Raw genomic sequence first — 24,216 nt, forward strand, 5'->3', positions numbered from 1 at the left:
CAAATGAGGTTGCCCCACTGATTAGATTACTCAGGTTTGGAAATATTTAAAATCAGAAAAAAGACCAGATGCTTGGGCTTAAATTGCGTGTGATTTTAGCATCAAACAAGATGAATATTCATCCCCACAACTCTGAGACAACTATTCTTATGTTCCCCACACAGGCAGGGCAGCTGAGGTTCAGAAAAGTTAGTTTACCCAGAGACTGTCAAGTTCGGAGGGATGCCAGACTACACAGTCTGGACCTGCCCACCACCCCATCCTGCTTGAGTCCCTCTAACCAAGAGTGGGCCAAACTCAAGAGATTTTCTTTTTAATCACCTCCCAGTGTCAGGCAACTAAAGCTTCCGTGGCTGAAGGTCACAGAGTCACACCTCCAGCTTCAACAATTACTAATGATAGTTAGCTACAGGCCAGCTCTCGGGACTAGTGTGAACGAGACGGCAGTCAGATCCTGCTGATTTCCACTTTATCTGTGCTGGCCACTCCAAACCTCCACTGGTCAGAAGAAAGCAAAAGGAACCCCCAAGACCATTAGTGGCTGAACCAAGACTGGGTGGGTGCTCCTTCAGCCACCTCCTCAATGGACTTCTAAGGAATCACCACAGAATTTCAAGAGGATGTGGCCTCTCTAGAACATTCCTCCAAGAGCCCTCAACCATGAGATCCTGAAAAAGGAGAGACCAAAGACTGAGCCAAGAGTATGGAGGTGGAAGGAGTAAACAAGGTAATGTAACACATCTACTCAAACCCATAGAAACCCTGGGAGCAGTGCCTGGTGAGGTCAGGGCTAAATAAGATGACATCAGAAAAGGAAGGGACTCCACATCTCCTAGCCACTTCTGGGACCAAAAAAAACCCCAAAGTGAAACTTCCGGATGGAGGCCCCTCAAGTGGAGCTCCCTGCCTGCAGAGCAGACCCATACTCTGCCTTAACAACCAGAGGCTGTTGAGGACTGAGCCCAACAGAAAAGAAGAAAATTTTTCTATCTGTGGGTGAGTACATACAAAAGTAAAATCCTGAGCTGGAGTCAAGACATTTCCAAGTAAAACTCCTGTGCCCAAGTAATTTGCAAAGTGAATTCTAAGTCTTACGTTTATTTAAATAACCTCCAGTGAGAACAGAGTGGGCCAATTACTACCCTTTCCTCGTAATACCAATGGACCGAGACAGGGAGAATAAGCATACCCTGCAGCCAGCCCGCCAGCCACTCGCGTGAGGGGCAGGGTGCCTCTCAATGCGGGCGGCCCCGGCCCCGGCCCCGGCCCGCAGCTGGGGGAGCGTCCACTGTTGAGCGAGGGTTTTTGATGGTTTCATCTACCGACACGATAAGGCAGGCGGCCTCAGAGGCTGCGGTCAGGGCATTGATGCGCACCATGGCTGGCTCCCACACGAAGGCCTCGAAGTTGTCGGCAATGTCCTCGTTGTTGATGTCCACTCCGTACCACATGCCCCCCTGAGAGAACAGGAAAAGAGGGGAGGTTAATAGGGAACTGCTCTCAAATTTCTTCTCGCATATCCTCCAAAAGACTCCGGGCGTTAGGAAACCTCACTCTCTTGAACTTGCCTGCATTTCCCCAAGGAAGATGGCGTCTGCCTGGCATCACACCAGGAACCTGGACGTGCACGTCTTCCCACCCGTGCCCCTAACACCCACCCCCTTCAAACCCTAAACATGCTGCTCACAAAAGAGCTCTGGGCCCTCTTCCGGGCAACATGCTGTGTTTGGGGGAGGTCCCGTCCTCAGGTCACCCCAAGGACTGTGTATTTCTCAAGAGGAACACTTTCTAATCCCTTACTAAGCTCACTGCTTCCGTCAGCCCCCATTTCAGATGAGGAAATGGAGGTGCAGAGAAGTGAATGATACGCTTCAAGCCCTCACACAAGTCACAAACAAGGTCACTCACTGAGTGCTTTTGTCACAGTGCCGAGCACTTAACACATCTCTCTCAACAAACACTTGCTAAACAGCAAATAACAAATTAAGCTCGCAGAGAGATCCCAACCTAGAGGCGGTAGAGCTGTGGCTGGGCCGCTGGTTGGCAGGGCTCCGGCCCGCTTCACCCGCACCACCCTGGGGAACCCATACACGTGGTCAGCGTGTGCTTTCAGGGAGGAGGCCGCAGGGTCCCCCTGGCTCCTCCGATGGCACCGCAAGGAGCGGGATCATCTTCAGTAGAGGCACCGAAGAAAGCCCTGGAAGCTCCAGTCCTGGCACCGCAGCTTTCTCTCTGCCCTCAGAGGCCCAGTTAGCTGGTACTGGCTTCATTTACAGCCCTGTCCCTGGGGCCCAACACGCAGAGCTGAGCAGGCGCAGCACACGCTCAGCATTCATCCCCACACACCCAATCCCTGGGCCCCAAGGGGAAGGACCCACCTGGGCATGCCGCGCCCGCAGCTTGTTGAGGATGTTCGTGGCATCAAAGCCAGCATTGTCACACAGCTGGCGTGGGATAATTTCCAAGGCCTTGGCGTACGCCCCAATCAACAGCTGCTGTTTTCCTGGAATGGTCCTTGAGTAATCCCGCAGGTACTTGGAGAGCTCCATCTCAATGGCCCCGCCACCAGCCACCACTGAATCGTTCTGCAGAGACCAGACGCACCTCTCAATGCTAACAGGCCCCTGGTCCAAGCTCCAGCCACAGCCAAGCTGGACCAGCCGGTCAGCAGGCCCTCTAGCACAGAAACGGGAGTGGTTCCTCATTCCTCCCACATCCCAAACCCCAGGAAGCCTAGATGCGGCTCTTATCTAGCACATCCCAACTGCAATCCAGTGAACCTTCTGGTTCCTGACCATCTTCAAGGTCACCTTGTAGTTTGAGGGCACTGGTACAATCACTGGGATGGCTGACGACAGCAGCTTCCCTGCTGGCTCACAAGTCATAGCCTTTAAGGCGGCATGACCTATTTTGAGAGACTGAGGCTATTTCTCTATGACTTGTGAGGCAACTCAGGGAAGACAGGTTATACAGGGAAGAAATCACCACACAAATCCAGGGTCTTATCGGCTGGGGAGGCAGGACACCCCCAGCCTAGTACCTTGATGGCCCTCCTGACAATCATGATGGCGTCGTGCAGGGACCGCTCTGTCTCCTCCATAAACTGCTCAGCACCGCCACGAAGGATGATCGTGCAAGTCTTGGCCTTGGGGCAGCCAGTGAAGAAATTGTACCTACACCCAGGATCAAATCACACACGTCAACCTCTTTCTGCTGCCAGCCTGCTGCGTCTGACCTCACCACGTCCTCCCAGCTCGGCAGCTGCTCTTCTGTTCCTCACTAGGGCTTTCTTTTTTTTTTTAAAGATTTTATTTATTTATTTATTTGAGAGAGAGAATGAGAGAGAGAGCACATGAGAGGGGGGAGGGTCAGAGGGAGAAGCAGACTCCCTGCCGAGCAGGGAGCCCGATGCGGGACTCGATCCCAGGACTCCAGGATCATGACCTGAGCCGAAGGCAGTCGCTTAACCAACTGAGCCACCCAGGCACCCCTCACTAGGGCTTTCTAATCCCACTCTTGTAGACGTGTTTTGGGGAAGGTTTGGGGCTGTACCCTGGGGCATAAAATAATGCGGAGTCAGACTTTAGACCCAACTTGATCTCCTTCCCTCTCGAAATACTTCATATCTGAGTTCCTTACACTCCAAAAGGTGAGACCTCAAAAAAGAGTAGCAAATGCTGTATACCACCCCCCAAAAGATGGCAGAAGGCCAGACTCAGGCAGGTCCCGTGAGCTCAACCAAGAGGCAGCCCAGGCCTATGGCTTACCTCTCGCCTCCAATCTGGGTCTCTTCAAAGACCTGGCAGCGGCCCAGCACATCTGACGACAGAGCATTCACACTCGTTTGAATGGAGCCTCCGCAAGCCTGATGAGCACAAGAAGGTGAATCACCTGGCAATTAAGGCTCACGTGAAGCCAGGAGAGAGCTTCGTGCCATCTAGCCTCAAAAGCCAATTCTCACGCTAAACCCTGCCACAGTGCCCCAGAGCCCCCTGCCCTGGATAACCCACTCTCACCGTTACCCCCTGGAAGAGGAGAAAATAAAACAGAACAAAGACACATGACAGGCAAGCAGGCCCAGTTAAAAGGAGATGGGGACCCTTTACTTCACCCAAAACCCACTCCCCCAAACTAGCGTGCCTTGGGCCCAACAACTAGTTAGGATCGGTGCTTTGGACCTAACACATCTTTGGTGAGATGCTCAAAAGAAAAGGAGGAAACCTTGCTGGAAACACCAATACTTGAGTTTATATAGCTGATCACAGCATGACTACTAGGTACCCTCACAAATCAGATTTCCTAACTTGTTTCATTTACACTGAGCATGTACACATGGGGACTGGAGTGCTTCAAGGCAAAAAAAAGCAAAGACCCGCCTAGAGTCACATGCCAACCTGAGAGTGCACTCCAGTATACCGGGAGTAAATGAAAACCCCTCCAGGCCCGCAAAAGCCAAGAAGCAGCACACGAATGTTTGGTTACCATCATTGTCCTCTTCAGATCCTCCTCCGGCACTCGGCCAGCACAGAACATGTCCCTGTCGGCAAAGTACTGGGTGGCCACATCCCCGATCGGGAGTTTGGACAAGACGACTTTGGCTCCAGAATGATGGATCCTCTCTAACTTGTCATAGAGAATATTCCATTCAGCATCAACAATTGCCTGATAATCCTGAAGAGACCCAGAAAAGGATGAGGATGCTTTTGGAGAGAGATTAGCATAGATGGTAGGCTAAAATATACCAACCCCCAGAAGTAAAATATGCTGATTTATCTGGGAATTAACAAGGGTGACCAGAATCGCCTCTCCTCAGTCCAACTAAACAATGACCCCACACAGTAACTTAGAAACCACCTAAAACTTTCAAACACCAAAACAGAAAATAACCCCAGGACTGGGGGTTCCTCCAGAGCTGGCATGCCAAGATTTAAGAAATAGTTTAGCCTCACAGAGTTCTACATTCCTCTGAGAAGCTGTACCCGTGGAGTTCCCAACGACAAGACCCCTTCCCCCAGAGGCCATTCCATGTTGGGGGCACATTACCTAACAGCACCTGCTTATAGCTGGGTGACATGGCTACCTCCAGAGACAGCCTTGGTATTATCAGTGATGGGAGCACACCTGTCCCTACAGTGTGGGACCCAGTGTAGAAGGAGAGCCTTCATCTGCTCAAAAAGGAGGACTCAAAATCCTGGGCTCGGTGTATAGGTGGAAGGCCACCGCCAGCCCCTTCCCTGGGGCCAGAGGAGAATATTATAGCAGGCCTTCCCTATCCAAATCTCTTCAGGTTCAGGTCACTCTGAGTAGAGTGGGAAAAGAAGTGGGCCTGGTACTTGGACATCAACATATTCAGGGGGCCAGGAGGAGAATGGGGTTCATAGGGAGCCTGAGATACAGAGCTGGGCCCAAGATGGCCACAAAGACCCAAGGCTTTATTTTTTTATTTTTTTTTAAGACTTTTTTTTTTTTTTAAGATTTTATTTATTCATTTGAGACACAGAGATACAGAGAGAGAGCATGAGCAGGGGGGGAGAACAGAGGGAGAGGGAGAAGCAGGCTCCCTGCTGAGCCAAGAGCCCGACATGGGGCTCGATCCCAGGACTCTGGAATCATGACCTGAGCCGAAGGCAGATGCTTAACTGTCTGAGCCACCCAGGCGCCCCAAGATCCAAGGCTTTAGCCCAGAAAGCTGACCGTTCCCCGGCCACTGCCAGCTGATAGGGCCTACCTCAACCGTGTGGACTCTGATTTCAGCATTATCTTTCTCAGCTTTGAGCTCAAGCTCAACATTTAAAAGGGCAATCATTGGATTATTGTACTTTTTGGGTTGCATTTCAAACCCAGCATAAGAGAAAGTCTTCTTGAATGCGACGCCAGCTACCAGCTGGGACTCCTGTTTAAAAACAAACAAACAGTCAACAGTTCAGTACTGGCACGAAAGGAAATCAAGCCAGTGGTGTACTAGGCTAACGTGTGTCCATTCCCCCGAACATGAAAGAGTTAACCATGTCTTTACTTTGCTGTTACAACAAAGCCTTTTCATTTACATAAAAGCTTGGAAAAATACAAAACGTATTTTGGTTGTCCCTCCAGTAGAAAGAAATCAATCCTTCAGCTTGCAGAGACTAAGCACGGTAAAGGGCTGTATGGGCCATCCTCTGAGCCTGACCTCCGAAGCAGGAGCCAAGGGAGAACGCTGAATGCCAGCCTCTGGTGCCAGGCACGGGACCGGGCGTTTATGAATAAGGCACAGGCTGCCCAATGCCTCCCCCTTCAATCCCATCTCAACCCCCCGCCCAGTCTTCTACTGGACACCCTCCCCACAGCCCTCTGTATCTGCCCTGCATGCGCGCACACACACTGGGACCTGTGCGCAGGAGCCTAGGTGCTTCCACTTCCCAGGATGCAAAGGGTCAGAAACTCCCTGTACAGTTCCCTAGCTACAATTGTGGCTTCCTGTGGTTCCCTCAGAACATGAGCTTCCTGTGGGTTGGATTTAACAGCAGGGAATAGTAAGAAAGCATGCTGCTTTCTACTTGGGACTGACTTCAGCACTATCAAAAGACTTGGGTTCAGATCCCAGATCTCTTTCTTACTAAATGACCAAGTCATTTCCCACTCGATAAAAAAGGGTATATTCAGCTCAATGACCTCTCTGTTCTCTGCCAATGCTAATCTCTAATACTGTAGTCTATCAGTGAACATGTTTGTGCATCACTCAAATCCACAGCATCCCAAAGGCGGTGATGCCTGAGCTTAATCAAGATGGATAAGCAGAAATCAAACAGAAAAAGGGAAAGGTGTTCCGCAGAGGCAGTGTGGTGGCATCAGAGAATGCAAAGCCATTGGCAGCTGCAGGAATATAAAGCAGAGGGCAGGGGTCAGTGCAGGAGAATCTTACAGGCTCTGCTAAAGCCTGCCCCTCGTCCTGTATGCAATGCAGGAACCCCAACAGGCTTTCCACAGGGTAGTAAATTGTGGAACTTCACCTTAACAACAGAAAACAGGGCTGACTGAGGGGATCCAAGACTGGAAGAAGGGTGGCCACTGCCAGGACAATGGTCTTGAGAGTAAGTGAAAGAGACAGCTCACGGAAGTAAATAGTAAATTGGCAGGCAAGAGGAGACAATGGTGATTGACAGGTTGTGAGGAGTTGTAAAGATTTTCAGAGAAAGTTTTTTTATTTTTATTTTTTGAGGAGTTGTAAAGATGACCCTGGATTCCTGGTGTGTGAGTGATGTGAGTAAATGATGGAGACACCAACTATGTCAAGGAACACAGAAAATGCTACAGGTCTGGAGGACTGAGAGGAGTTTAGCAGCAGATAGATACAAGACCATGAGGCTCAAGGGGGAGGTAAGGACTGAAGATACAGATCAGGAAGTTCTCAGTTAATCCTGAGAATAAGTAAATAATTACTACCACCACTTATTGAATTCTGTGTGTCAGGTTTTATATGCATTTAAGAAATGTGGGACGGCCTAAGGAAAAAGTAGGTTGGCTTTCTCACCAGATAAAATTATTATTTTGATCCTTAGCTGAGTGAATGCCAATCTAATCTCAAGAGTCTAGGGAAACAGGAAGACCCGGAGAAGATGGGCGACTGCTACCAAAGCAGTGGGTAGAGACAAAGTCAGTAAACCATGATGGGCTGAGAAAGGAGCGGTACAGGGGCCAAAGACAGGGGAGTTGCTCAGATGACCTTCAGATTCCTCATAGCTTTATTACAGAAGAGAGAACCTCAGTCTACTGACATGTGCCAAGACAGAAGGAAGGAGAACAGAGTGGGGATGTAATCTAGAAGGGTAAAAGTCAAAGAAAAAAAGTGAAGGGCCGGGCCAGGATATAATATTTCAGGCAGGTCTTGCCCTGTCTATAACACCTCAGGCCAGGTCACCGAGGTGGAGTAAAGAAGTAGGGCAGGCCAAGTGGAGAAGGGCCAAAAGGGCACGGAGATACCAACATCAAAAAAGGCTTCCGGACAGATACCACTGTGTTAAAAAAGAACAAGTTACAGTTATGCTGGGCAATGCAGTTAGCCATGAGCCACATAAATAAATAAAAGTTAAATTAAAAACAGTTCCTCAGTTGTACTAACTGCATTTCAAGGGCTTGGTAGCTACATATGGCTAATGGCTACCATAAAATGGACAGCACAGACAGGTAACAGTCCTGCCATCGCAGAAAGTTCTACCATGCAGCACTGAATTAAAAGCCCCACATGCTGATATGGATCAAATTCTAAAATACGTTGTTTAATGGACAAAAGGGAGTTACAACACTGCGTATTATAAATGAACACTGTGTTTAGAAAAGCACTATTTACATATGTACTTAGAAATACACAGACTAATTCTGGAAGCACCTGCACGCCCATGTGCGTGCGTGCGTATGTGCACGCATGCACGCACACACACACACACACACACTTAACAGTGGTTGTATCTGGGGCAGGAACCATATAGGGGACATTTATTTTTATCTTTAGGCCCCTTTATACATTTAGAACTATGTATCATCTATGCAAAATAAATGAATAAAAGGGAGAGCTTGGGCGTGTCCCTTGGAAAAGAGTGGACTGAGAAGTACTTCTCAGATTTATTAACTGAGAGGGTCATAGGTAAGCTATCGGGTGGAGCTAGCGCTGCCCCCTTCCACATCACACTGAGATCCTAAAAATCAACGAGTTCAATCTGCTCTTGTGCCGACAAGTAAACAGAGGTCCAGAGAAATTACAAAATGTATGTACAGTCACAGGCTGTAGCGACAGCGTGGGGACTACAACTCAAGTCTGACTCCCAGCCCAACATGCATTCTCTCAACACCTGGAACGCGTGCTCACCTCCTATACCAACCTGCCTGGAGAGTCCATGTGAAAGCAGGAGCCTCCTAGGGAGGCGGCAGCAGGCTTACCTCTAGGGCACCACCTTGCACCTTCTTGATTCCAATCATTTTAAGCTGCAACAAATCGTCGAGCATTATCACCGCATCCACCACCATCTTAGCGAAGAAGGCTTTCTGCTGGGAAATCAGCTTGGAGCTCAGAGCGGTCATGGCACACTTCTCCAGCAGCTTCCTCTGCTCCCTGGGACATAAGGACGGGTGGGACCTGCGTCAGGCCCGGAAAGCCCCTCTTGTCTGAGTCTACTGCAATGTGGAGGGGGTGTCTGTTCTGGTCTCTAAACTCAGCCCACACCAACTTCATCTTCCACATCTTTAGGACAGATTATCACTGACAGATGGTGACTGCAGTCAGAGACCTCATGTGTGACAGCTTTAAAACTACAGTGTACAGCCCCTTTTGTGCTGTGTGAGCTGGGGCACAGCCAAGGGTCTGGCAAGAGCCAAATAGCCCCAGGCCCATAGAGGGTGGCAACACGCTTCTACGTCCAATTTGGCCACAGAAGTCAAGGTTCTGACAAAGCCCACCGAAAACTTACACTTTATCTTCCTTCTTCACGGTCACAGCGATCTCTTTGATCTTGTTAACTGCCTGCCAACAACAGAAGCCGAGTGAGTCTCTGGTGCCAGAGGCAAACTGGAGAGGTGGGTCCCAGTCTCTCTTGCCACTCTCCAATCTGTTTACTCCCAAATCTTAAACATTCCCATTCTGCAGCTGAAACAACACTTCTAAGTCTGGTAGCTGCCCGGAAACACACATCTTTACAGTTTAGAAAACTCCCAGTGACCAACAGGTATAGGCACAGGTATGGTGTAGGTATAGTTCTGAAGAATCATCAGGGTATTTCCAGGATTTAATTCTAAATATGCAGGGAACACACTAAAATAAATGAGTGGAAACAACCTAAGACGCTAGATTGGGCCAAACCTTCTGGCTTATGGAAAACACCCATGACGACTTCTAGCGCTTTATATATTAATTAGATGTGTTATGCAATATATTTGTATGTTAAACTTAGTATCTTTTCAAAAGCACTTCTCATATATGGTCTCGTTTTAATGTTACCAACCTGAAATAGATAGTAAATAACTTTTTGGGCGGGGGGGGGGGGCAGAGAATTTCAAGCAGACTCCCCACTGAGCATGGAGCCTGACTCGGTGCTTGATCCCACAAACCCCAGATCATAACTTGAGCTGAAATCACGAGTCAGACACTTAACTGACTGAGGCACCCACATGCCCCTGAAACAGAGACAGTAAAGGGAGAAAGTGAAGCCTAGAGGGATTGACTTGCCCAAGATCACAGAATGAAGGTCAAAGATCAATAAAAGCAGGGTCTCAAGATGTGCGCCATGAGGAACTTGATAAAAAATCAAAAAACACCAGCTCTCACTTACTGAGCCCATCAGGAAACCTGAGGCTTAAGGAGATAGCTACTGAATGGTAGAACTGAGATTCGTAGGGAGAAGTCAGAAAACGTCCAAGGAACCCTATTACCAGTCTCCCTATACCCTGCTAAAGGTATCCTAAGAGAAACATGAAGGTACCCAGGCACAAGGCCAAGGTAGCCAATATTCCCATACCAACTGGGTGGCAGTGCGGAAAGCTCGGATGATGATCTGTGGGTGCAAACCTTCCTCCACGTAGGGTTTCACTTGCTTCAGAAACTCTGCAGCCAGGAGGGTCACTGAGGTGGTACCATCACCGACCTGGAAGAAGATGACAGGAAATTCACATTTTCTTATGTTTAGAGACAAAGCCTGAAACGCCATTTTTAGGCAACCTACCCATTTAAACTGGGGACTGTTTAATGGGTGTGAAATGTGTTTTCTGCAAGCAGAGGTGATGGCAACAAGTACAAGGAAGGTGATGGTAGTTAGGTATCCATCCCATCAAATGGCTTTGGGCTACAAAATTAATTCCCCAGCCAGGCCCATTCTTCAAAGAGGGCTGATTTGGACACTCAAAGTTCCTCAGGATATAAATCACATAAGCAGATTAACCAAGAACTTATTCATTGCACACAGGCATGATGAATAAGATAGTCTCAGTCACACTTATAATATAATGCTTAAGTGTCTCAAGTAACCACGGTAGCAAGAGACATGAGACAAATATTCTTTAAGGAGTACAAAGTACTATAGGAGTTTACAAAAAAATAATTTCCAGCCAAATCCCACTAAAACAAACCTTCCAGGACCAGCCAAAGTCCTTTACATTTTAAACACTGTTTGGAATAGGCAGATCACTAGTCTGCTAACCTTTCTAACATAGTCATTTTCTACAATGGGATCTAAACCCTATTTTTAATGAGGGAGAAAAAGAATAAGAGCTAAAACCAGCTCACCTCTGATTTGGTAGAAATTTACTTTCAACTCACTTATGTCCATTGTGTAATGTGAGGGATTTTCAAGGGGGAAAAAGTGTTACTGTGGTAAAAGGTTTAAGCTGCCAAATTCCTGGCCAGAAAGGTATTAGTCCTTTGTTGAATACAGTTACAGGTCAAATCCAGACTATTCTCACTTTAATTTTATACAAGCAATACTGTTTCATAGACTACTGGGTCCTAATAAACCTTTCTATATAACTTCAGAACATATTTGTAATACTCTAAAATGCAAACCTGTTTCCTCTCAACATTTTTTTTTTATTATTTTTATTTTTTTTAAAGATTTTATTTATTTATTCATGAGAGACAGAGAGGGAGACAGAGGCAGAGGGAGAAGCAGGCTCCCCGCGGAGCAGGGAGCCCGATGCGGGACTCGATCCCAGGACCCTGGGATCATGACCCGAGCCGAAGGCAGACGCTTAACTGACTGAGCCACCCAGGCGTCCCTCCTCTCAACATTTATTATCAAGATTCTAGTGTTAGAAAATTTTTTTTTTTTAAAGATTTTATTTGACAGACAGAGATATAGTGAGAGAAAGAGCACAAGTGGAGGAGCGACAGGCAGAGGGAGAGGGAGAAGCAGGCTTCCCACTCAGCAAGGAGCCTGACGCGGGGATCAATCCTAGGACCCTGGGATCATGACCTGCCGAAGGCAGACGCTTAATGGACTGGGCCACCCAGGCGCCCCTAATGTTAGAAATGTTTTAAGGGTGCCTGGGTGGCTCAGTTGGTTGGGCGGCTGCCTTCGGCTCAGGTCATGATCCTGGAGTCCCGGGATCGAGTCCCGCATCGGGCTCCCTGCTCAGCGGGGAGTCTGCTTCTCCCTCTGACCCTCCCCCCCCTCATGTGCTCTCTCTCTCTCAAATAAATGAATAAAATCTTAAAAAAAAAGAAATGTTTTAAGACAGACTGATTAATGCCGTCATATTGTACACTTGAAAATGGCTGAGGTGATAAATTTTATGTTACCTATATTTTACCAGCATGGAAAATACAACAACAGGTAAACTGGAAACCTTAAAGTTTCCAGGCCCATCTTACAAGGTGACTAACACATGAGAGATTAAATTATTTACCATGTCAGTGATATGAATGACAGTACATGAGCCCGGTCCTAAGATCTCAGCTACATGCAGTGAAATAGTGTAAATTTTAAAAGATTATCAATTCCATCTAAATATTTTACAAGTATGTATTACTTGTGAAATCATAATTTAAGAGTTAAAATAAAAAAAAATTTAAGAGAGAAAAGCAAAGGAGCAAGCAGGCATGTATTTCAACCTTTATTTAAACACATATGCTTGATTTTCCCACCTCAGCATCTTGGGATTTGGCAATGTCCACTAAAGTCTTTGCTGCAGGATGGACAACATCAAGGAGTTTCAGAATTGTGGCCCCATCATTAGAAATTGTTGCTTTGCCTTAAAGGGAAAAACAAAAAGTAAAAACTTAAAGACCCTTTTCCCAGCTGGAATTGGAGCCCATGCATACTTTATTGGGATGGGACAAAGGAGACCATGGCATATGCAAACTGATGTTTTTTATAGACTTAGCTCTGTGCACAAAGGGCCACCTAAAATCACAAGCTTCCAACAACCATGAGCTCCTGATTTTCTCTGAACTGCATTTAGCACACCTCAAACTGAACGTAGGAACTATTAATTAAATGAGAATGAGAAACCATTTAGATATTCTTGACACAGTTGATACCCTAACATCTCACGTCAGCTAATACACTAAAACATGAGGGGGAATTCTGTCTTGTGAACATGATACAATGGGAACGACCACAGGCAACTCAGATGGTTCTATTTCATGCTTCCAGGCTGCCTCTCTCTAAGAAGCAAAAGGCTCCTGAGCCCAACTTCTCCCATATATTCCCATAGGGTTCAGCATTCAGGACAAAGTACGAAATGGAACTGTTTCATAGCGAGCAATCCCTCAGAGATCTTAAAAGCAGTGGCATTTGTGATGCCAACCTCTGCTAGCCCCAAACATTCCCCAGGAGTCTCCTCTCCTGCACCCTGGCCTGAGGAACCCTGCAGACTTACCTCGGCCATCTACAATCAGCTTGTCCATGCCACGAGGGCCCAAGGTGGTTCTTACAGCCTCCGCAATCACCTGGCAGGCACTGATGTTACTTACAAGCTGGGGGATGCCTTGGGAACTATCAGTCCCCTCTTTCAACAGGATAACTGGTGTGGGCTGGAGAAGAAAGAGCAATGGACCGCTTTTAATAATCATCTATTACAATGAAATTCAAGGAGGAAGGAAAAAGGATACTCTCCCATAACAGAAATATATGTAAGCCTTTTAAGGACTGGAAAGAGAGAGCGCGCGCCAAGTGCGCACATGCAAGTGCGCACATGCACATGAGGAGGGGGTACAGAGGGAGAGAAGCAGACCCCCTGCTGAGCACGGAGCCTGACGCGGGGCTCGATCTCACAACCCTGAGATCATGACCTGAGCCAAAATCAAGAGTCAGACGCTTAACCGACTGAGCCACCCAGGCGCCCCTCTGGAGGTTTTTTAAAACCATATTCCCACTATCTACCACACTGATTCCTTAACCAGCCCCTATATCCATAGATACTGCCAAGACCACAGCATACCCTGCAGGTGTGCTAGAAAATGGTACGAGGAGCATGATTTAGTCTAAAAGAACAAATCAAATACTGTGTTCTCCAGTGCTCAGCAGAATAAGCATACCCTTTTCAACTTCTGACACTATTCCCTGTGTTGAAGAATTAGGTCACAGCACAGGAGGAAGAAGCTCAGTGTTCACCCTCCAGCAAAACCACCACTTATCTGCATTACAACTTAATCCTAGAGAAGTTGATGGGGCACTGATGCAAAACACGAGGTGCCAACAGCTTCAGGTGGTGTCCTGGAGATGCCCAGGCAAGCAGCCTTACTAACTATGCTTAGCTGGAGTGTCTGGAAGGAGCCAGGCTGAGAAACAAATAGCCTCACAAAATGACAACAAATCTAATTCGTACAACAGTGTTTCCATCTCTCATGCCAGTTCCATAGCGCTTCCCTGTGACCAGTCTCCAATCAAATGTCCCACAGAAATTTTTCTCTATTTTGCATGCTAGCCTCCAGAACAATCACTATTCCTATAGAGGCTTAATTTGCAGACCTGCCTTAGAAACTCTGGGAAAACAGGGATCCTTGCCTATTTTAAAAGACTGCTTAGAGACCTTTGCTTCAGTGACCATTATTAGCACAGACAGTAATTCTTCACGTTAACAAACCAGAGTTTCTATCAAAACCTGTGCCTTCAGAGATGAGCTCATAAACCAGAATCAGTCTTCCCTGTGTTTGTGAGTTAATTTTGAATGTGAAACTGAATATAGTAAGGGTACTGTTTCAAAACTTGTGATGCTATGAGCGCACTATTAGGCTAGGACTTCAAATTTATTTCTTACCATGGATTGCAATATGAAGTTTGAAAGCCACTGCCCCTGTCCACCCCTACAGGTACTTCAGGTGTCTGAGCAGGAAAGACAAAGGAAACAAAAGCACAAGGGAGATCTCGATCCAACAATAAGGAATCAAGGATTCACACATAAGAAAGTCTAGTGACCCATGAGGCTGACAACATATTTGCTGGGCAATTCCTGATAAAGGCCAACTCCTTTGGCCAGTGAGGCTGGATGGTAGTGGGCAGGAGGAAGACTGGAATAGAGCTGAAGAGACAGGCAAGAACCAGATCGCATACTCAATTGTAGACCATGGTAAGGAGTTTGGATTTTATTCCTACAAAAGGAAGCCCTGGAAAAACTTTTAGCAGAGGAATGGCATGTTCTGATTCACACTTTATCTATGTAAAATATAAAGAGAGAGAAAGGAGGCAGGATATAATATGTAAACGCATAAGAGGGGACTGGAAAGATGCGCAACAAACTAATGAATAAGAGAGTGGGAGTAAAAGGGGTTTTGATGCTTTGTACTGTGTATTTTTCTGTTTTGTTTCAATGTTTTCCCAATGAACATATACATTACCTTTTTTTTTTTTTTAAAAGAATACCTGTCAGCTAACCCCCTAAATCTGGGGTTAGGCATGGGCCAGAGGGAAAATTCCTTCCCTTTCACAGTAGTGTCCCAGGTCTGGCAGCAAGAAATGGCTTCTTTATACTCTCAGCATTCTTTCAGGCCTCTTACACCTTCTGTAAGGAAAAAGGTATCCCGCCAAAGGCCCCACGCTCTCCCAGTCCTGCTAAATTATTCCTCATGGCAGCCCCCAAGCTTCTTCAGTTCATCCTTGCCATGGATAGTCTTACACTTCAAACCAAAAACTAACTTTCAGATCTCAAGCTCTTCCTATTGCCTTCAACAAATTTTTACCTCTCGAACCTCCTACCTCTCCAACCTCTCCTACCTCCAGGATAGGATAACTTAAAAATGCTTGTGAAGGCTTTTTCTTACCTCCATCTCCATAAACTATATGCTTATTTACAAGAGCTACCCTGGCACTTTCCTTTTTTTTTTTTCTTTAAAGATTTTATTTATTTATTTGAGAGAGAGAGCACGCGCATGAGCTGGGGGAGGGGCGGAGGGAGAAGCAGACTCCCCGCTGAGCGGGGATTCCCCACGGTGGGGGGAGGACACCCATCCCGGACCCTGGGATCATGACCTGAGCCAAAGGCAGAGGCTTAACTGACTGAGCCACCCAGGCGCCCCTTTTTTTAAAGATTTTATTTATTTATGTGACAGAGAGAGAGAAAGAGAGTGCACGCGTGCGTATACAGGGGCAGGGGGAGCAGAGGGAGAGGGACAAGCAGACTCATTACTGAGCCCACAGCCTGACACGGAGCTGTCTTCGGACCCTGAGATCATGACTAAGAGTCAGATGCCCAACTGGCTGAGCCACCCCGGTGCCCCTACCCTAGCTCAGATGGTAGAGCATGTGTCTCTTGATTTCGAGGTCATGAGTTTTGAGTCTTATGTTGGCTGCAGAGTTTACTTAATGAAATATGTGTGTGTACGAAGATATTTTTAAAAAGTAAAAAACAAAACAAAACACTTTCTTACCAGGAGAGCAATTCATCAAAGCCCTAATTCTTCCAAGATGTTTTCTAACAGCAGCTACTAGGGGCACCCTGAACAGAGGATCCCATAATTCCCTCTGCTTCCTCTTGTGTACAACTTTTATACCACCAGCCATCTTAAAGTATGAGCTTCCCAAAGGTAAGGATTATAGTCATCTCAATTTGTGGAGTGCCTAGCTTTGGCCACATATGAAGCAATATGCAATATGCTTTTGATACTGAAAACTCAACTTTACATATACTTGTAAGTGTCTGATATAAGCCATGATATAGCGCTGGCTTCTAATTTTTGGACAAGTACTGGCAGTATGGTCACACTAAATCCACAGAGAATTCTTCAGTACAAAGTAGGGCTCAGAAGCAGCTGACCATAGTCCCCACGTTCCCTGTGCTTTGTAGTCCTTATAGAAATGGCAGGCTAGATAGAGGAGGGATCCTAAGGGAAGGGAAAGGTGGCAGAACTGGATTGAGCCAAGCCAGGTCAAGCAGGATGGGTCCTCTTCTATTAGCTCCCAAAGGGCATGCATTGCTATGGAAAGTCCAGCTTCTTTTCTAAGTTACTTTTCAATCTCACTCATTTTTACTCAAGTAAAGAAACAATAGTGGAACCAGTAATCTGCCATCGGTATCATGGAAGGCTCTGGAATTTCAGCTTAATGATCTTCATCTTCATCCTCCCTAAAAACTTACACAGCAAGGAAACAGAGCAGGGGTCAGTTAAGGAAAAACCCAAGTGTGGTGGAGCCCCTCGGTGAAGGGTTTTATCACCAGACAGAAGAACCTTGGTTGTGATCCTCAGTTCTTTGAATACCAACCAAAACTCTTATGGTAGCCTTGTCAGCATGACAGATTACAGGGAGGAAAGGAAGCAAACCACCACCTAGCAGAGCAGCTAACACCTGCTGAGTGCTTACTACATGCTGCACGCTTTATATGTATTAGCTCAAAGAATCCCCTTAATACACGGAGGGCAGGACGTTTAATAACATGCTCAAAGTCATACACCTAGTAGGTGGCCCAGCTTATTTACAAACCTAGGCATCCAGTGTGGCTCCAGAGCCCTTACTCTCAAGGGCTCTGCTGCCTCTACCCGGAAGATGAAGGTGACTTCAAGAATAGGTAATGCTGAAGAGGGACTGAGAAAAGGGCAGTACTAGAGGTATGAAGGGGAGAAAGAGTACAGATAAATTCTAGGTTCCTTCTATCGTGGGTACAATTGGGATTCACAGGGCATCTGGTAACAGAATGAACACCTCATAGGTGTCAGTTTGACATCTACCGGGACAGGAAACAGCAGCAGCAGGCCAGAAAAAGAACAGAGGACTTCCTCCGATTGACCGAAATGAATGAGTGAACTGCCAAGTGCACCACAGGGAGCAGTATCTTAGTCAGGGTCTTGCCTCAGACACCCCCTTAAAAGCTGGCCCTGTTCTACAGCAACTCAAGAGACAGCAGCAAGCTTGGGACCTATGGAAGGCATCTACAGCTCTGAGGTGGCAGAAAGGGATGATGCGGAAGCGGGAGGGGCTACAGGGGGCCTCCGGGATTCATCAACACCCCTAATTCAAGAAAAGGAGACCCAGAGTTAGGTGGCCAACTAGAAAAGCCTGGTCTGCTGCCAAATCCGGAAGGACAGACAAGGTCGGAATCACAGCCCGGGTCTTCCCACCTCTGAAGTAGTGTCCCCATGTGCCCTGTCCATTCTGCCGGCTGAGGAGCTGCACCCCCAACAACCAGCTGGCATTACATGACATTCAGTAGGCATTCCTTAAGGAATTAACGAGTGAGTGTTAAAGTACAAGCTAAGTCTGTTTCCAGTACGCAACAGCAGGCGGGCTGGGGGACCCGCGAGCAACCATGGCTGAGCCCCATGCTGCCTCAGCCCGTTCTAGGAAGCACACGTCTTTACATCCCACGTTTCCCAACGCACCCGCCGACCATGTATGCATGCACGCTCAAGTCGCGCCCGTTTAACACCGGTTATAATTGTGGGGGGCTCCAAAAATCCGGTCCCCTAAGCGGGCTCGCGGCCCCGAAGCAGCCTGGGACTTGTAGTCCCCAGCCGGCCAGACCAAAGCCTTCCCTCTGGCCCCACAAAGCCCTCGCCCAGGGCCCCAGTTCCGTGCTGGGGCCGAGCCAGGCCGCGGCGGGCCGGGGTCGCCCGTAGACAGTGGGGTCCGGGCAAGTACAGAGTCAATAGGCAGCGGAGGGCCCTACGGGACCGACCCCGGCCGGGCGGCGCCACCCACGGGCCGGATAGCAGCGGATGGCGACAGATAGGCGAAACGCCACTCACCATCATCTTGGAAGCTTATTCAGTGGGCCGCTACTCCTCCTATCTTCTCCGCGTCCGGGCGGCCCAGCAACCCCACAATCCCCCGCGCCAGAGAAGTCCCCAGAAGCTTCGCCAAGCCGTTGGCTCGAGAGAGGAAGGGGACGAGCCACTTCCGCCACTCTATGGCTTGCTACCACAGAGTCGACACGGCTAGCAGGGCCAGAGGCTGGGCGTCGTAGGGCGCTCTAGCGATAAGTGTTCGTTACCTAAGTGTCGCCGGATTTTGGTTGTGCTTTCCTCTTTGAATATGTAGAATCCTTGTTGAGCCCGCGTTACCCACTAGCCCTCATTCCAACCCCTCTCACCCCGAACGCCAGACCAGGGAATACAATAAACATTTATTGAACGCTGACTATGGGATAGGCTTACGTTAAATAAGCACTTGGTGAGAGATCTCATAAGCCCTTCCAGTCCTATCGAGTTGGTACTGTTATCATGCCCATTTTATAGATGAAGGAACTGAGGCTGAGAGGTTACGAAGGTGTCCAAGGTCACAGCTGTACGCTAAGCAGTAGAAAAGCAGGCGTGGGCACCCGGCACCTGGCCCCAATGCCCGTTTTCTGGCTCTGCGCTGGCCACAACCTCCTCGAGGGAGGGGATCACTAAGCCGCGTCCCCAGCGCCTACCGACAGAGAGCGTGCAGGCACTGGTGGAACTGGGCAGAGGACGAGCGGAGCGGAGGTCGCGGGAGACCACCTGGGCGCCAGACGAACGCCTTCCCAAAGAGGTGGTGAGGAGTAAAGCACAGTTGGGAGAAGCAAATCGTCGTCTTGCTAGGCGGCCGCAGGGAAAATCCGGCCGAGATCGCATCAGCTGACCGCCCCGATTTGCCGCGGCTGAAGCGAGTCCAGAGGGGGGCCCACTTCCAGTTCGCTTTCCTCCCAGGCCCGCCCACCAGCCCGCGCGGCCCTGGAATCGAATCCAAACTAAGAAATGCTGGGGCTCGGGTTGCTGGGGGGCGGCAGTTGCTGTTAAGAGTTTAGACCAATCAGCCCTCGGCTCCACTTCTCTCGACCAATAGGAAGTGGGCTAAGGCGCAGAGGCGGAAAGTGTAGCTACACGAACAGGCATCAGAGCCAATCAGCCGTGGGCCTCGTTCCCGTCCGCCAACCAGCAGTAAGAGCGGGTCTGGGGGCTGGAGGCCAGAGCAGCTGTCAGGCTGAAGTCCAGCGAGCTAGCGCGGCGGGGCGGCTGGAGGAAGCGCGGCGCCGGGCCGGGCCCTGGAGATGGTCCCCGGCGCCGCGGGCTGGTGTTGTCTCGTGCTCTGGCTCCCCGCGTGCGTCGCGGCCCACGGTGAGCGGCAACGGGCGGGGCTGCGGGGCGGGGCGGGGCTGGCCCTCTAGCTCGCTCGCGTGTCGGCCCGGGTCACCTTGGGGACCCCGCGAGTTCGGGGCAGGGCAGGTCTGGGGATAGGCGACTGGACTGCGTGTGTTGCTGGTCCCCAGCGACATGAGCAGGGTGCGGCCTGACGCTGGCCTCAGTCCTCAGCTCCCCACGTCGAAGCAAGACTCCTCTCCACGCCCCCAGTAGCGCCGACCCAGATGGCTGAAGGGGCGACCAGAAGGAACAAGGGACAGCTAGAGATATTACAAGCTGGAGATACGTATGTGAGCACTCACGTACGCATACGGGAGCACACATTCTTACACGTGGGCTCACATGTACAGGCACACACGTACACACACAACCTGTTTGCACCTGAAGGAGCACATAAACATACACACCCATACACACACATGGGCACATACGTATACCCACACTTGATTTACACAGATCAGCAGATGCAAAGGCCAGGCAAAGATGTATGTGGGAAGGAGGAGGAGTTTAGTGTTAAAGAAAGCTTCTTGGGAACGTATCTGTATCTGATGGGAAGTCCCCACTCCCAGGATAAAAGGCATAGAGCCCAGTGCCAAGCCAGTGGGACTCTATCTGGTGGCTGTGTTTTGGGCAGGAGACAAGGACAACTAAAGCCACAGTCAGTCCTAACCCTGACACACAGTAACGGCTTGATAGTTAGTTGACTGACTGCTTGACCTGTGGCAGCAGCTTCCACACTTCCACATTCCTCAATCTCTCTGGGCTGAGGAAACCAAGGATTCAAATCCAGGTAAATATTAAACTTTGATGCTGAAGAGAAAATCCCAAACCCCAGAAAAATCTGGTTGTTCTGAAAATTCTCTTCCTCAGTGCAATGGAGCTGAAAATAGTTGTTCATTCCTTCAACAACCTTTATTGAGCACCCACATATCCTAGCCGCTGTTACATAATGTGGATACAGCATTGAACTAAGCTGCAAAACTGTGGTTCTTGCCTTAGTGGAGGAGACAGACATTAAAAAAAATTATGCATACTGTATAATTACAAATTATGTTGAAAGTGTCAATGGAGAAAAAGCTGATTTTGAAGGGTCATAGGGGGAGAGCAGTGACAGGGCAGAAGGTTTCTCTAGGAAGTGACATGTCAGTTATGACCTAACCAATGAGTAGGAGTGAGCCAGGTGAAGAGTAGAGCTGGGGTGGGGTAAGGGGAAGAGGCCTCCCACATAGAGGGAACGGTTGCGAGAAGACTCAGAGAAGTGAAGAAACTGAAAGGAGGCCAGGGAGGAGTAGATGAGGTTGTAGCAGCGAAGGGCCAGATGGAAGAGGATCCTGCAGACCACAATTAAAAGTTTAGATTTTATTTTTAGTGCAAAGGGTAGTTGTTGAAGGGTACTGGAGCCATAGGAGTGGTGACCTCATCATATTTGCTTTACGATATTTTAAGAAGCCCCCTGGCTGTTGTTTGGGGGAATGGACGGTAGAGAGCAAGAATGGAGGCAGATAGACCAGTTAAGAAGCTGGACCTGTGAAGACAAGAAATGATAGTGGCTGGACAGCGGGCATGGCAATGGAACCGGAGTGAACTTTGAAGTTCTAGTGAGAATCGTTTTATACTCAAGCCACCACAGCTCCACCTTGAAACTCTCAGGTCCACTTCAGAGCAAAGATGGATTCATCCTGAGAGAGAGAACACAAAGGCTCTCATCTTCCTGGCTCCCTGTGCAGCAGCAGCTGCAGCTGATCTCTCTGGGGTTACTAACCCTCTCTGCATCAGCTCTGTCCTCCCCAGGGCAGAGACCATCTGTCTCACCCACCTGGAAGACTCACTCGGCCAAAGCTAGGTCCCTGAGGCCAGACTATAACCAGCCCCATTGAAGACAAGGGGTCCATGATCTGAACTTGAACCAGCTTGTTCCCTGGAGGCTTCTCACCTGTACTCTTTATCTTTCAGGCTTACGCATCCATGATTATTTGTACTTCCAAGTGCTGAGTCCTGGAGACATTCGATACATCTTCACAGCCACACCTGCCAAGGACTTTGGTGGTATCTTTGTAAGTTCAGGGAGACCCTTTTCTCTCTGATCTTGTCTCCACCTCCATCCGACTAAGTAAGGTGACCCTCTCCTCCCTTCAACCAATACTTGAGTGCTGGGACAGGGAAGGGTGCAGAATCCAACTCTGTCCTCCTGGGGCTGCTGTGCAGGGAGAAAGGGTTTCCAGCTAGCTACCCTTCTGGGTGTAATACAGACTCAGGCACCAGACAGGGACAAGCTGTCTTCTTTGGGGACATGAAACAGTGAGAAACCAAGGGTTCTGCTAGTTCTGTCTGCACTACGTGACTTAAGGCAGGTTACTTCCCCTTTCTGGGTCCATAGCAACTCCCCTACGTAGCTCATAGAAAGGCAGGGTAGAGGGGGGACAACTAGATAAGCCTTTGTGAGAATTTAGTAAAAAATACCTCAGTGCCCAGCATACAGAAACGACTCCCATGTTCCCTTCACACTTTGTGAGGAACCAAGAGAATGGGGCTGTCAGCCTAGTCTTAAAACTGGCATGTCTCCTCACTCTGACATATCTAAATGTCTTTCAGCACACAAGGTATGAGCAGATTCACCTTGTCCCTGCAGAACCTTCGGAGGCCTGTGGGGAGCTCAGCAACGGTTTCTTCATCCAGGACCAGATCGCTCTGGTGGAGAGAGGGTAAGGAGCGGACAGACAGGCACCAGAGGAGGGCAGGTGTAGGGTAGATTCTGAGATCAGTGTCGGTGGTGGTGCTCTGAAATAGCTGTTCTTAAATAATTCACATTTTTAATGGTCTTTAAGAAACATCTTATGATCCATGCCTTTTGACCATTTATAAGAAATTCTCCCTGGTTCTTCTTTCATCCTTCCAGTGTTGACAGTCTGGAGGAGGGCTAGCTAGCACCTTGCCTTTCCTTTGGTCTCATCATCACCTCTTCCAGGGGCTGCTCCTTCCTCTCCAAGACCCGAGTGGTGCAGGAGCATGGCGGGCGGGCAGTGATCATCTCTGACAATGCGGTTGACAATGACAGCTTCTACGTGGAGATGATCCAGGACAGTACCCAGCGCACAGCTGACATCCCTGCCCTCTTCCTGCTCGGCCGAGATGGGTGAGGGCTCCTTGTCTCTGGCTGTATCAGCACCAGGCTGGGTGCCATGACTTGGGGAGGTCAAGGGAAATCACCAGTCCCTTCCCACAAGCCTCAGTTGGAGGGCCAAGAGTCCTTGGGCCAAACAAGTTGGAGGGCCCCAGTTGGAGGGCCTAGTCCTTGGGCTCTAGAACTCCCAGAGTGATGGGGACAGTGGGGCATGATGGGGTGCTGAGAAAGTGACCATCACCACCTACCTCTCTTCATGCCCTCCCAGCTACATGATCCGCCGCTCCCTGGAACAGCATGGGCTGCCATGGGCCATCATTTCCATCCCAGTCAATGTCACCAGCATCCCCACCTTTGAGCTGCTGCAACCACCCTGGACCTTCTGGTAGAAGAGTTGGTCCCACATACCACCCTTAAAGCAACTCTGGGCTGGGAAAGGAAAATCCAGGAATTCTGCTCTTTGGGATTTGGGGATAGCACTTGGGGACAGGTGGAGCTGGGTAGAGGGAAAAGGCTTGGGCCTTGGCTATGCTAAAAGCCATGCCACGGGCCTTCCCTTCCTCAGGGCCCCCAAACATCTCATGCTATGGGAAGAGTAAAGAGGCCCCAGAGCTTCTTGGCTAGAATCTGGAACAAAAGGGGCTAAAGGCAGGTGGCCTGAGAGCCACCTGTGACCTGTCACATCCCACCTGCTCCAGCCTCCCCTTCCCAGGGTCTCCTCAGTGTACTTCACAGCAGTTGCTGGTGTTTGAGGAATTAATAAACCCTCACTGATTTTTTAGCAATAAAGCCTCTCATCAGGGTCGCAACTGTGTCCTAGAATAAGAGCACATGGGTGGGAGGAGCCTTCATACTCATCTGGTCCCATGCCCTTATTTTGAGGGGGAGGAAACTGAGGCCCACAGAGGGAAAATGACTTGCCCAAGGTCCTTTAGGACCAGTGCTTGGGCTGCTGCTAATCTTGGATCCCAATACAGCCTGCTTCCTGCTCAAGAACTCAGGAAGCCATGGGTCAGTCCCCTGAGAAGACTCCTCTGATAGCCTGGTCCTGGGGATACACACCAGACTGCAAAAGACCCTTGCTCTTGGCATTCAGAAA

General features: G+C 48.9%; 2 protein-coding genes across 3 annotated transcripts; one reads left to right on the plus strand and one right to left on the minus strand.

Annotated features, from left to right (window-relative positions):
- Nucleotides 1-1,075: 1,075 nt before the first annotated feature.
- On the minus strand, nucleotides 1,076-18,788 carry CCT7 (chaperonin containing TCP1 subunit 7). Of its 2 annotated transcripts, none has more exons than XM_044918880.1 (12): nucleotides 18,641-18,788; nucleotides 13,342-13,495; nucleotides 12,605-12,711; nucleotides 10,485-10,610; nucleotides 9,441-9,493; nucleotides 8,914-9,085; nucleotides 5,729-5,893; nucleotides 4,483-4,671; nucleotides 3,818-3,865; nucleotides 3,041-3,094; nucleotides 2,379-2,585; nucleotides 1,076-1,457 (listed from the first exon to the last, which is right to left on the minus strand). In XM_044918880.1, the coding sequence occupies exons 1-12, from the start codon at nucleotides 18,644-18,646 to the stop codon at nucleotides 1,236-1,238; spliced, it is 1,503 nt and encodes a 500-aa protein (XP_044774815.1). In that variant the 5' UTR covers nucleotides 18,647-18,788; the 3' UTR covers nucleotides 1,076-1,235. The 2 variants fall into 2 exon arrangements, with proteins under 2 accessions (XP_044774815.1, XP_021554895.1); XM_021699220.2 differs by having other exon boundaries at nucleotides 3,041-3,173; nucleotides 3,768-3,865; nucleotides 18,641-18,782.
- Nucleotides 18,789-19,791: 1,003 nt separating this feature from the next.
- PRADC1 (protease associated domain containing 1) lies at nucleotides 19,792-23,927 on the plus strand. The gene is made up of 5 exons (XM_021699058.1): nucleotides 19,792-19,972; nucleotides 21,950-22,050; nucleotides 22,589-22,698; nucleotides 22,962-23,129; nucleotides 23,386-23,927. Exons 1-5 carry the CDS (start codon nucleotides 19,906-19,908, stop codon nucleotides 23,504-23,506), a joined length of 567 nt encoding a protein of 188 aa, XP_021554733.1. The 5' UTR covers nucleotides 19,792-19,905; the 3' UTR covers nucleotides 23,507-23,927.
- Nucleotides 23,928-24,216: the final 289 nt, after the last annotated feature.

The sequence above is a fragment of the Neomonachus schauinslandi genome, chromosome 10, assembly GCF_002201575.2.
Source record: "Neomonachus schauinslandi chromosome 10, ASM220157v2, whole genome shotgun sequence".
Classification (NCBI taxonomy): domain Eukaryota; kingdom Metazoa; phylum Chordata; class Mammalia; order Carnivora; family Phocidae; genus Neomonachus; species Neomonachus schauinslandi.

What these genes read in the sequence shown, in the direction of transcription:
- CCT7 (XM_021699220.2), bottom strand. An exon ending in CCAAATCCCAAGATGCTGAG is followed by an intron (nt 10,611 to 12,604) that starts GTGGGAAAATCA and finishes ATCTTCTTCCAG; the next exon opens with GTCGGTGATGGTACCACCTC. An exon ending in ACCCAGATTGGAGGCGAGAG is followed by an intron (nt 3,174 to 3,767) that starts GTAAGCCATAGG and finishes TCCTGGGTGTAG; the next exon opens with GTACAATTTCTTCACTGGCT.
- PRADC1 (XM_021699058.1), top strand. Translation starts at nt 19,906, where the DNA reads ATGGTCCCCGGCGCCGCGGGCTGGTGTTGTCTCGTGCTCTGGCTCCCC. An exon ending in AGGACTTTGGTGGTATCTTT is followed by an intron (nt 22,051 to 22,588) that starts GTAAGTTCAGGG and finishes AATGTCTTTCAG; the next exon opens with CACACAAGGTATGAGCAGAT. An exon ending in ATCGCTCTGGTGGAGAGAGG is followed by an intron (nt 22,699 to 22,961) that starts GTAAGGAGCGGA and finishes CACCTCTTCCAG; the next exon opens with GGGCTGCTCCTTCCTCTCCA.